Below are 14245 nucleotides of genomic sequence, written 5' to 3' on the forward strand. Positions count from 1 at the left end.
GAGAGAATCTACTATGATTAATCCAGCAGGAAATGATCCCTCACTTGTTATGAATGTTTATAGATGCACATGAATGTTGTGTATTCAGAACCAATTTCCTAACTACCAAAAAGATAATGAAATTATCTTTCTCAAGGATACAACAAATATAATAATGAAGTTATTTCAAACCGAAAATCTTGTCATAAACTCCCCTATCCTTTTATTTTAATTGGTTTGTCACTTCAAAGTAAATTAAACAAGCTGTGCGAACTAAAAGTGAATATAAATATTGTTGCGGTAATGATGATAATGTTGGCAAGGAATTAAATAAATCTGCAACTTACCAAACCTTGTAACTCCCTATATTCCTGAAGTATTCTGGTTATTAATTTATATGTTGCAGATCTGGACATTAGGGAACCAAAGACATACTAAAAAAACAAAATTGTTAATATAATATCAAATTAACATATATAATATCCCTAAAAAAATGTTGAACAGGCCATTTTAATGTCGCATTCAATTCAATTCAACAAACATTTATTTTATCAAATGCCATACAAATAATACAAAGCATTAAAGAGGATCAACCTAGAACTAAAACTTGTCTCAGTTGGCTCTTTAGTTATTATTTACTTCAAACATTAAAATAATTATTTAGATGATAAAACCATTATTTAAAGAAAATAACTAGAATCCCATTGTATGGACACAACAAGTTTTGGTAAAATTTAACATTTTATCCTGTTATAGTCGAAGCAAAATTATTTTATTTTTTACAAAAGTGAATAACTGTATTACAATATGGTGTATTCAAAGTTGATTTTATTCATCTTTTTTTTTCAAGTTTTGGGGAACAATTATTTATTTGAAATATGGCGTACCCAAAAGATAATATGCATCGTGTTGTGGATAAATGGTATACCAGATGAGATCATCTCTGTACCTAGTGTAAAGTCATTCCAAAAAAATATGAGGACCCTCCCTTAACACAACTATCAAGTATTAGACCAATAAAGTATAAAAGAAGAAATTATTTAATTTTTATTATATAAACACATCAGGCACAGAACATGAATTCAAAACCGCCCGGTGATATACTGAAATTTAATTAATAATTTGAAACAATAAAGATGTTTGTTTATATATCTATTTCTATTTACATCAAAACGTAGATTGTGGTGGTGGATTGAGTACAGAAAAAAACTGTAATAACTATACAACAACAATGCTTTGAATGAATCAGAATTTCATTTAATATACCTTTTCATTTTCTGTGTGAATTCCAATTGCATTTGGCACAATCAAAGCCGTCCGCTCACGTGTCACGTCTTTCACTTCTCCAATAGCAACAGTAACCTAGTAATGAAACATTGAAAAGGTAATTCAACTAAAAAGCTATATGATGATTGAAATTCTTCTTCAAATTTACAAGATGTAAATGTCACCTACGTGACACCCACCAGTTAATCAATATAACTCTTGTGGATGTATTCAAGTGTACTGCTTGAAAGGTAGCATATTTCATATCTATTGGCTATCATTGCGATTCTGATATATGAAACTTGTAGTGCAGCTGATAGTTGATGGTTAACATGCTTGCCTTTTAACACCCAGGTCTAGGGCTCAATCCTGACCTGTGCCACTCCACTCTCTAAGCCTCAAATAAGTCTTTAGTTTATAAGTTATTATATAAATTGGTTTTAATTCTTAACACTGAAAAATAAAACAAATTTCAATATATTTTGTTGACTTACGCGTGTTTCAAACCCAAAAATATTTGAATGAAAGCACAACCAATTCTTTGAGACGTATAATCGACCTTGAAGCAAGATATCTTTAACATACGCACATGAGTAAGCTGAAAATAAACATAAAATATAGTTCAAAGAAAAACTTTAAAATATAGCATATCATTATGAATTACTAAATATTATGATACAAATTGATTTTGAATGTAAATTGAGTTTGTTTATTATTTATCAAATTCTAAATGTAATTATGATGAAACTTTTAATTTATTAATGAGCTGCAGTGTACACTAATGTTTATAGTCCTTATCCCAGAAACCTTGTTCTACTGTACCACCAGAACCATGGAGCAAGTAGTGAGCCGTGAACTCTTGCCAGTGTCATGGCTACGTAATTAGGGTTCCACTTTCTTAACCGTTTGGGCACTCACCAGGGAGTTTATTTTACAACTCCCTGCACTCACTAACTCAATTGAAAGTTGTGTGTCAACGATAGTAACTTCAATATTACTTTAAATATCACTTTATAATCAATTAAAAAGAGAAATTTGTAAGTATACAATACTAAAATGATGCTCTACAGTAAATATTTTACAATTAATTTAATCAATCATTAATCATCATGAACTCTCAATGTCTTGCAACATAACGCACTTAACAAGACTTCTCCAATGTGAGAAATGATTGCCCATAGACTTATAGCCATATTTATATATTTTTTACTCGGGGTACCCGAGTCTAGTACTCTCTCATCTTCTCCTCTTCTTCCATCTGGACACTATTGAGTAAAAAGTGCAATTTATAAAGTACTACTCCTCCCTTTATTTGTTGTAGTATTGAGCTGGGATTTGGCATGAATATACTACAGGGACATGTCCTCAAAGTTATAGAGCCGGATTTTTAAATTTCAAACCGGATGCAGCCATATCACATCTCGAAGATGGTACCGTATAGCCGTATTTGGTAGCGAGGCGATGTGTATGTTACGTTAAATCCGGTCTTATGACGTCATTACAGCTTCTTTTGCTGCTGTACCCCGAGTATTGCACATTCGTGCTTGTAATTGATACTGAAGTTTTTTAATTGAATTTATTTTAATGGTGATTTTATATAGACTGATTGTACTGTCAATGAAACTCATATCTCTTTTGAAGAATATGTTAGAGTAGACTAGCAGCATGTTAAAGATGTCTAAAGCTCTGTCTACACTGTTAAACTTTATGTGACTAAAAAATGTAATGTGCCCATATATGGACATGATGATGTCATACCACTACCATATTTGGTAATAATTCACTACCATATTTGGGCACATCATATTTTTTTTTGTCAAACTAGTTTGAGTGTAGACAGAGCTCAACAACACATACTGTAATTCATTCAAATATTATATGAAAATCATGGTTTAACTACATTATTTTCTAGACATAAAATCTATTCAATTTGATTTACGATCTGTCTAGAATAATAACCTTTGACATTTTAAATACATGATTATAAAAATGTATGTTATATTGTGATATTTAGGATCAAAATTAACATATGGAATTGCTTTCAATGTTATACTGATTATCCTGTTATACAAATTATACTCTTACTATTGTATTTGAAACGTATTAAGTGTTAATATTTATTTTATTTATTGATATTAGGCATAATTTAAAAAATTAATCTAAAATCAATATGGTTTGTCATGGTAACATAGGATATGATAAAAGGTGACTGTCCTACAGGAAAGTACAAAATGTGGAATCATGACAAATAATGACAAAAGCTCTGTCTACACTATCAAACTTTATGTGACAAAAAATGTGATATGCCCATGGACATGATGATGTCAAATCACTACCATATTTAAGCATATCACTACCATATTTGGGCACATCACACTTTTTTTGTCAAACTAGTTTGATAGTGTAAACAGAGCTTTAAGAAACGATTTGAGCAGTCTTGCTTCTGAAAATGTATGTAGAGTAATTATAAAATGACTAAAACATGCTCATCTTATATTCCATATTCAACATGGTATCATCTAATTAATTAAGACGCCACGTAAATAAAATATTTATAAAACCTGTATCTATTTAATTTTTAGAATAATAACAATATTTCTAAATTAGGACTTCATATTGTCACTAACATATTCAAACAAAGTAAAAAATAAAAACTGTATGATTAAGAAATTGTCAAACAATTTTTTAAATTTCCACTGACATTGTACATAGTAGCCTAATGAATTCATTATTTCGAGGAAAACCTTATTAATTGCTCGTGTGGAAATTCAATTGTATTAAAAAATTATGCGACAATTTATATAAATTAATTGCTACTTACAATTAATAACTATTTCATCTACAGGAATGTCAGGGAAATGCTTATGGAACTGTTTATTCCTGGTTTCTTGGCCCATTTCCTAAAACAAACAAAAAGGATGAATTTCAACACAATAAGAATTTTCCCTATAAAATAATATAGATTTAAGTTATAAAAAAAAAATATATGTCTCAATCCAGTAGGACGCAATGCAAGGACGTCTGCAACGCAAGTAAATTGACCGATCAAAAGCGATTGATTATTCAAAATGTTGCTTGTGATTGGTCAATTCTCTTGCGTTGTGGCTTCGTCTATACGTTGATTCCTATTGGTAACCAAGCTTAAGGAAGTATAGTAGAGATAGTTGTGTGTTACAACCATTGCACTACAGTTCACTACAGGTCCCCGGCAAAGCATATACTGCCTCCTTGTTAGTTTAACAAAAATATGTCTCTTGCTGTAATAAGGGTGTCCTAAGGGGTATACTGTAACAGGACTATGATATGTAAATACAACTAATTTGTAATTAATGCTGTAATTGTACAGTATGCTTTTAAATAGCTTTTTCACCAACCTCAATCTTTGCAAACGCTTCTGTGAAGACTTCTGAGACGGAGTTACTAAATGATTTTGATCTGCAAGATATAAATCAAAAACAATCAGTGAAAATCTAATCAACCAGAATCAAATTGTTAAAAACATATTTTTTTCATTACAAAACACCTAAAGTTTACTAGAAGTAGGTCAGATATGTTCGTGTCTTAAAACACATTAATACACATTAAAATAGTATCAAACCTATCTCCTTGAGCGTCTATAAACGGATTTATTTCACAACATGAGAAATCATATCTTTAAATGACAATTTCAATTCCTATTACTTGTATTATACATAACCCTTTCTTTCTGGCTAGCTTTGTGAAATACAGTAAAGCTGTACAAGTTCGGCTCCAGTGGGACATTCTCCACGTTAATTTACGAACTTCTACTTGACTTTAAGTAGCATGCTTGAACATTTACTTCATAAACACCACTGCGTTTATTTATTGTGATAAAGTTATTCAAAATCAAGAGCTATACTTAATTAAAAGTATTTGAAATATCTGAAGAAGCATATACATATAATTAAAAGATATAGTTATACAAATAACGGCAACACATAACATTTTAGAATGTATTTTAAAATTAATGACTGCAATTGTAAAATGAATCTAGCTATACGTCTTATATTTTATTAGGAAATAATTCACTTAATTGCTATCACTTTTTGTAATTATTGTTATAGTGGAAACTAGAAATCATGAATTGTTTTATGTCATATTGGAATTTTTGATTATTGTACATTATAGCATACATTTTTATATATGTATTTTATATCTTTTATAAGTTTATGTAATATTTATTTTAGTTGGAGTTAAATGGTATTTTCTTTATTTGATCATAAAACATGAATACAATCATCAGAATACATTTCAATGCATTGGTGCTTCTTCACCTAAACACTACATAAACACTTCCAAACACAACCTAAACACAATCTAAACACTACCTAAACACTTCCTAAATAATTCCTTCGTCTTTCATGCAAGTGGCTCTTGAATACTAATAATATACTGTACCATCCTACATATTCCAAAATTATGCACATTATAAAATTATATACTGTACATAATTCTATATTCAATATTAGATTACAAATTTGACAGCTCTACCAAAGTTATTATCAAATTAACTTCTTAAACCTGACCATTATCTTGGGGCTATAAACATACCAGCTGTCTGTGAGATGCCCCAGACAGCAGAAGAAGTCACAAGAACAATTGAAAAGAGAAATGACATTTGAAAGCACAAAAAAAAAAATCTGGGTTTATGGTTTTATATCACTAAATCAAGATCACATTAAAATCAGCATTTTCACAGCAATATTTAGAAACTTGATTAACTATAACACTTTCATTACTAACTGAAGTATCATCAATGAGGATGTAACACTTTGGTACGCAGAAATAAATTTGACTTGGTCAAATTTACAAGCATGGTTCACTAATCTTGTACCTTAAGCTTTCACAATGAACGAAAGATCAGTGTCGTAAAAGGTCTAATCTGGTCTTAGTTCAGTAGCTGTATGGAAACTTTCCTTTTTACTGAGGACAATAAAGTAAATTAAAATTAGTGTGTAGGGTAAGAAACCTAACTTTGTTCTGAACAAGCCTTAAAGTCAATTTGTGAATTTGCCCAGAATGGGCTGAACTGAAGATGATGATGACAAGGATAATGATGATGATGATAATGACAGTAATGATCATGAATATGTAGAAAATTCGATACAAATTCTGATGATGATTTTGAACCTTTTTAACGTTTATGTTTTTATTGATTGATCACTAATAAATATTCCATTTATACAACAAACAATACAAAACAGAAAATCACACTAAAATAGGATTTTGTCCAATTTAGTGAACAGATTTGAAGGTCTTAACAGTTGGTTCTAAATACACCTACAAGATCATTTTCACTATTCAAAACTCTTATTCTAAAAGCACTTGCATACATGTTTATGTTTGTGAAAATATCTAAAATGAGGGGCAGATCCAGGGGGTTGAGCTTGGGGTGCATATGCTCCATCATTTTGAATGAAATATTTGATTTAAGTACTTAATTTTGAAAGACTACTAATATTTGGAAAAATCCTTAGAACACCCCTGAAAACTACTGTACACCTTATCAGGAGAGTTGTGACTTTAGTTAAAATAGTTAGAGACATCATGGGAGACATTCAATTGTGCAGGAAAACTATTAACCACGTAAATTACATACACAAACACTTTTAACTTATCCTAAATTGAATGCATTAGCAATGGAAATTCAGATAATTAAGGATGTATTCCACCCAATGCATTACCAATAGCCTTGCAAATAATCAGACTTTAAGCTTTTAAAATAAATCTATTTAGGAAATTTATTCAATAGAATTATGCACATGCTATAAAAGAAATAATTGCTACATTTATTTTTCCCACCTGTTTTCTACTGTGTGTATTACTAGAAAATTTGTATTATTTGTAAATTACATGTACATATAAATTCTTGATTATTAAAAAAATGCCCAGTGATTTAGAAAAATATTAATAACTGGGTTTTCCTAATAAATCAATAGTGAAGGTTTTAAAGCCATTGTAAGCAACCATTGTTAAATAATTAAGTGTAATTGTACTGTAAATAAAGAAAACTAAAAGGTCAGGAAGAATGATGATGATAATAATTGATGTTATTGTAGTTAAATTATTGAATCCTAGAATTGCAATTTCGTACAGTATCAAGTGCATCAACAATTTTTTTTACATATTATTTTACATCACTTAGTTAACCTGTAATATTATTTTTCTATCTTCGATGTCATCTTGTTGTAATGATTTAAATTTTTTATCTAAAGTAGTTTTTATTAAAATTTTAACCAGCCCGTTAGTGGCGATGATTCACTGTTGGTCTGGAATGAAATAAAGAAAAAACTGATAGGTGAAAATCTTTTTCCAGACAAGAATATATAGGAGCATTATAAATGAACTAATAGGGCAGGCTGAAAATATAAAAAAAACCTACAGGAAAGAAATCATAAAATAAACAAAAAGAGAAAGTGTTTAGATTATCAAAATAATGCTTATAACCTAAGATAACATTCAATCTTTAGTTTCTGTAAGTGTATTCAACTTATAAAATGTTATTTCATCACATGTAAAGTTGGGTTTTTATTCAAATTGAGATCTCTAAAGCCTTGTCTACACTATCAAACTTTGTGACAACAAAATATGATGGGCCCATATATGATCCAATGATGATGTCATATCACTACCATATTTGGGATAATCACTACCATATTTGGCACATCACACTTTTTTCAAACTAGTAGACAGAGCTTTAGGCAAATGATTTCAAACTCCTGGGGTTTCCTTGCCATAGGCCTAAATGTTGACATACGATGCAAAAGATAGGATATAAGCTTCAGATCAACCAGGGCTGTATAGCTTCAGATCAACCAGGGCTGTACACACCAGTATGGTTGGCAAGGTTTCAACCTGACCACTTTAACAGCTAGGCCTTTAACAACTCTGTGTCTACAGATTGTTTTCTTGTGACCACTTTATATCACGTGGCTAACCACTGTTAGCACCTAATTTGACAGTTTTTAAGCTCTGAATCTCTCTATTTAAAAATCCTGGATCCTCCACTGGGAAAGGGTACATTCAGACCAAGATGCTATGTGGTCCATATAAAAATCTATAATATTTGGTGGATATTTCATTTGGAAACCTTTGTGGTAAAAAGAAAATCTTGAAGAATTAAGAAAACCAAATTTGGAAATAAAAAAATTATTAATTAATTAATACTGCTGCACCATGTACTGTACTACTGTATTGTTTACATAAGCATAATAAAGTTGGAAATAAGTTATTTTTGCAGAATAAAAAGTGCAAAAAAATGCTTTGTCATGAAAGAAACTACAACTTGCAAAGCAATGAATAATCCAAACCAAAAGTAAATGTTTGCTTTCTGACGTGGCAGAGCAGGAAGTTTCATCATGAATAGAAATACAGTATGACTAATATCAAAAATACTAAATAATATATTCTTTGTGGTAATGTTTACTTTACAATCCCAGGGTCCCGGTTCAAGATTTCGTTTGAGCACTTTCTGAAATGCTGATTAACTTTATTTATTGAGGCCCTCATAATATATAACAGAAGTCAGCACTGCAGTGAAGTGGTGTCATATTGGTAATATGTAAATGCATATTCATTTTATAACAATATACAAAATCAGATGTGGTCAAACCAAAAATGATTGTTATTATTACTGTATCATATCATACTACAAATAATGAATGTTCATAAGTTCAAAGATGGACTGGGATATTCAACATTAAATAGAACGGACCTGAAAATCGTGAGAATGAACCGAAATAATGCATAGCAAGTATACACTTATAATATAGTATTTTAATGTCAAAAATTTACCAGGATGTTATGAATCATGTCCTTGACAAAAAATAACCAGATTCCTTTAATCTAATCTTTGTTGTCAGATGAAAAAAAAACTGTGTAACGTATGCATACTACATCTACAGAATTTAACAACCTATATATTGAAATACAAACTGCCAATTAAGGGACCACTATAGAGACCATTGTTGGAGGACCATAATGTTAACTGAGTACTGTGTTAAAAGAGAAAATATAAGTTTCAATCATTCGTTATATTTTTAAAGTGCCATTCCAACGATCATTGCTCATGGAACAAGTGAGTTTTGAGTAGTGATTTATTTATCTTTCGAGTTTCCATATATTACTTCAAGTAAAGAATCTACATACAACTTGATAAATATCAGATCGCTAATGTATTTACTAATACAATACAAACGGTTGGTAGTTGTTAAAAGATCTATACTAGCAAAGTGGACAACCCAAGTTGGCCTTTCAATCAATTTGTTTTGCCTAAGAAATGATGAACTTACAGAATTAGTCAAGCCCACCGCCTATTTTGAAAGTATACAAAATAAATTTTGTTTTTCAAAAATGTACAACTATTAGCTAGTTTTGAAATTATAGCAATTATGGAAAGTCTACAACTGTATACCAGAAAAATGCTAGTTTGTTAGAGTGAATGTCAAGCCCTGGAGAAAATAAGGAATCATTTTCAAAGAATTTTATGTCTTAAAAACTGTATGGCAAAAATGGCATGTGAGCACAAGTAATTCACACCAGCTGATGACCAATATCTGAACATAACCTTTCTCAGTAGCAGGCACTCATAATCTTGAAAGGATTTCCTGGAAGTTGAGACAAATGATTGAAGATGTTTTAAGAAAGACATCGTCACTTTTTAAGATTGAGTCATTACAGACAATCATTTACGTAACACAAACGCTAAGATACATGGACAAAAGTATAAGCAAATTCTCAAATTGAAGGTCACCTATATAAATCAACTCATTTCTATGCGAAATGGGTCTTAGTTACAGCTCAACTTTGCGTATCCAATCGCCAGAGTATGTTTTAAGTGTTGCAGTGTTTTATGCCTTTTTGGCTAAAAATGTGTGTAATTATCGAAATGTCAAAGTATGTATCAACTGAACAACGACTCAGCAGTTATTGATCATAAAAAATTCACAGAAAAAGGATGATCCAATGTACAGTACATAGAATATTGTCTCGAGATTTTATTTCTCTAATTAAGCAGTAAGTATTTCCTTATTAGTCAATATCTCATTATCATATTGATCAACGGACATCTCATTAATCATGTTCATCATTTGTGTCAGTGTTGTGCCAGACCATGGGGTAAACATTGGCATGAACATTGGTGTGACCATAGACCACCATTAACAACATATTGCATCAGAGGAATAAAACTATCACATGTTGTGCAATATCAAATATTGTTGTTGAAACTTAATTGTTTCTCTTTGCAAAACACATGTTTTCTAACGCAAAGTGCAACAACAAAATATAATGTATTATAACAACACTTTATGATTATAACGTGATCTGGAGGTCAAGGGTTAGAGTACCATCCAAGAACAACTTGCGATTTCCTTTCAATATGATGAAATGTACCAAATAATATATTTGGTACTTAAGTTGGGAGCTAAACATCTTCATAAACCTATTATTATTACATTAACTTGAGAGAAGAATAGGAAAAATGAGAACATAAGAGAAACAAATAAGGTTTGAAGATTATATTTTGACATTTGTCCTTTTGGCATTTAGATAGATAAAGTTTATTAATACATAAATATTTATATTTATTACTGTACTATAAATGTACAATATCATGCTAAAACACACTGTCAAATATATATTTCAACTTTTGGATATAAATTGATAGTTCTGCAAGACTTCTTCAGAAAACTTAGAAATCTGTTTCCTGCAGGAGATATTTCAGGTCAACAGAGATTGCCCATTTCATACCAGAGCTCCTGCGTTTATGTGCATAATAATAGAAACTAGCATTTGTGTCTTTTGACATTTAAAGTACAATATGCATAAAGTGAAAACACTTATACAGTAGATGGCAAGTCAACTCACTGATATGATAATAATTCTTTACAATTACAATTTGAACAAATCTTTGAAGTGAATTATCAAGTAAAACTCTGCACTATCAAACTTTATGTGACAAAAAAGTGTGATGTACCCAAATATGGTAGTGATATGATTAAATATGGAAGTGATATGATATCATCATGTCCATATATGGCCAAGTAACATTTTTTTGTCACATAAAGTTTGATAGTGTAGACAAAGGCTTTTGATACAAGTAAAAGTAAAAGTACCAGAAACAAGAAAGTAAAGCCTACAGCATGCATCATTCCTGGTTAAAATTATCAAAAGATGTACTGGGTTGTTTTTAAGTGTACACAACCAGAAGTATAGACCTCTGCTTTAAGTCCTTATCTTTTCTACCACGAGCAGTGAGTGGAGAGCATTGAATCTGTGCCGATGTTATGCCGCTATGGTTTGCACTGACCTGTCTTGACCTCTCGGTCACTGGACTATCTACAACAGGTACTGCACATTTACAAACCTACTTTAATTGTAGTGCATGAAACAGGGTTTTGCTATCTAAATTAAGGAGAGTGAATAGACATTCCTAGTTGTAGCAGGTTACAGAAACCAAATATTGGTGTTTGATGGGTGCAAATAATACATGTAAGTTCAGAATGGATCGGTCACAAAATACAATTGATGGATAGTCAAAAACTAGGTACAATATGTGGATAGTCTTAAATAAGCTGGCTGGATTTAAATAAGCTGAGTGCAAAGACTTAAATTAAGCTTGGTAGATAGCCTTAAATGGGTGGACAGTAAGTAAGCTAAATGAACAGTTTAAAAATAAGCTAGTTTGACAGCCAGTAAGATTTCTTAAATAAGCACTTCTAAAACAAATTTGGGTAACTTAGATAACTGTGGTCCAAATCTACGTGTGATAATACCTTGTTTAGATATGCTAAGATAAGTAGAAAGTAGTATAAGTATAACTCCTACCATAAATTGCCTTAATCCATAATTAATATTTAATATGCATTGATTTATATCTTCACGATCCTACCTGTGTGAAGTGTCCTCGTCCTCAGCCATGTCAAAGAAATCTGGGAAGCAATCGTTCATTGTGAATAGCATCCCAGTACGATGTTCGACGGTTGGCAAAATGGCATAAGCACTATTATCCATTGCAAATTAAATGATAACATAACAGTATTGAAGATGTTTTAAAAGGGGGAGAATAAAAACATTTGTGAAACAACCCACCAAGGCCACCTAAGACACATGATTAAGTGTGTATACTAAGGCCCTGTTCAGACCCATGGCGTTAGACCGTTTTAGCGTACAACGTTACTAGCAAGGTCACGTTACAAACCGCAGAGAAAAAAACGAGGTGTTCAGACCCATAGCGTACGATTATCGTTACAACGGAAGTACGTCATTCAGGTTGTTTCTAGTTGCATATTCATGTGCTCTTACCCACGTGTTTTCATCATTATTTCCACTGTGTATAGGCCTAGGCCTAGATCTCAGCCCTACAATTATGACAAAGTTTGCCGTAAATAAAACAACATACCTCAGCATTTATTTAAGAAAAATATAGTAAAGCCAAATTTCTGTTTCTATTGTTTTTATTTTGTATTTTGTATTAAAAAACATTTTCCCCAGGTTCTTGTGTTACGAAAATAAAGCAGGCCTCCTAATGATGAAGAAAAAATTGATTGTGATAGTCTATCCAGTCCAGTCAAAGATATATATTCTTTGTTCCAGTAGGTTGAAAATAATCCTTAACTTGCTAATAAAAGGGACACAGCTCCCCTTGTTTGTTTACTGATTTTTTTAGGAGTTAGGGGGTTTTCAGCATTAAACTTGTCCAGTCTAGTCTGCCTTGTATATGAATGAGTGACTTGATGTCCCACGCTAGTTTTTAGCTTGAATGAAATGCGTGAATGACTCTAGGCCTAGCTAGGCCTAAAAGCGGATGGGATCGTAGTCCCTATGTTTAAATACAAGGTGCATGTATTTATGTCATTTGTTAGAAAATATAATGGTAATCAGTTGATAGTAGTTTGTAGCCTTTGTAACAGTTGTATTTGTAGTGTAGTTAGGCCTTATTTATTCTGGCCTTTTTGTTATTGAAATCCATCTCACACATTGACGATACAAGATGTCAGCCTAGGTCAAACCTTGTTTCGCGTCATAACAGGAAACGTTCTGATTGGATACAACGTTGACTTACAGTAGCGTCGTACGCTAAAACGGTACTATCAACCGTTTTCCACTACAACGCTACAACCGTTGTACGACGCGTTGTACGCTAATCCCCAACTGTTCAGACACACATTCTTTTAGCGTCGTACGCTAAAACGGTCTAACGCCATGGGTCTGAACAGGGCCTAAGATCCATTCGGCAGTTTATAACGGAATAATAACAGCGTATAATGAAGCTGGAAATGCATAAGCACATGGCCAGATAAAAACAAAATTACGTTGCTTGAATCACTGCGATGAGTTTCAATATAACAGGAAAGAATACAGATCATAGATTACTTATAAACTTCCAGCTCTATCAAAATGATATTACTTCCTATTGTTTATGACTAATTAGTGACTCCTAAGTGTTGCTAAAATGTGTACCGCCAAACCAAAACCAGGCGTTTGTCGGCAGCAAGGGATTTCTGTAAAATGCTTCTGAATGTGTAAAACCTATATCTTGACCATTTTTAGTTTTTTAAATAATCTTACAGAAAATTTACCGTAGATTCCAAAAATCTATGTATTTTAAAGAAATTATAAGTATAAATCAATGAAAATAACATTTTAATGAGACCCCCTTTTTCGTCTTTGGTGAAAAAATCAAGTTCTATTCTGTAATTTGTGTCTATTTCTAACCAACTTTTACCTCTTTGATTATGAGAAGACCCCTTAATGTGTGGTATTTTTAGAAAGCTTGTGAAAAAATCTTTCCAAAGATAAAGGTTGTAGGTCATGTAAAATAATAGTATAGCCAATCAAACACATTCTTTAATAACCTTTTGGTATAAGCAAACCAGTCTTGTTGCTACGGAATCCTGAAACAGGCAATTTGATTGGCTAACAGAGTGGCTCAAGTCATTGAAGCGTTAAATTTGCCTTTAACAGCTATTCAAAGTAC

The 14245-nt window shown here is 31.6% G+C and overlaps 1 protein-coding gene across 4 annotated transcripts in view; it reads right to left on the reverse strand.

Annotated features, from left to right (window-relative positions):
* LOC140062390 (uncharacterized) overlaps positions 1-14245 on the reverse strand; it is a 61164-nt gene that overhangs the window by 8433 nt on the left and 38486 nt on the right. For all 4 annotated transcript variants that reach the window (XM_072108588.1, XM_072108591.1, XM_072108590.1 and 1 more), the window contains 5 exons: positions 4620-4680; positions 4067-4145; positions 1740-1843; positions 1246-1341; positions 327-413 (listed from right to left, as the gene is read on the reverse strand). In XM_072108588.1, coding sequence (XP_071964689.1) covers positions 327-413; positions 1246-1341; positions 1740-1843; positions 4067-4145; positions 4620-4680 — 427 coding nt within the window. The remainder of the gene's footprint in view (positions 1-326; positions 414-1245; positions 1342-1739; positions 1844-4066; positions 4146-4619; positions 4681-14245) is intronic.

This window comes from Antedon mediterranea, chromosome 11 (genome assembly GCF_964355755.1).
Source record: "Antedon mediterranea chromosome 11, ecAntMedi1.1, whole genome shotgun sequence".
In the NCBI taxonomy this organism is placed as follows: domain Eukaryota; kingdom Metazoa; phylum Echinodermata; class Crinoidea; order Comatulida; family Antedonidae; genus Antedon; species Antedon mediterranea.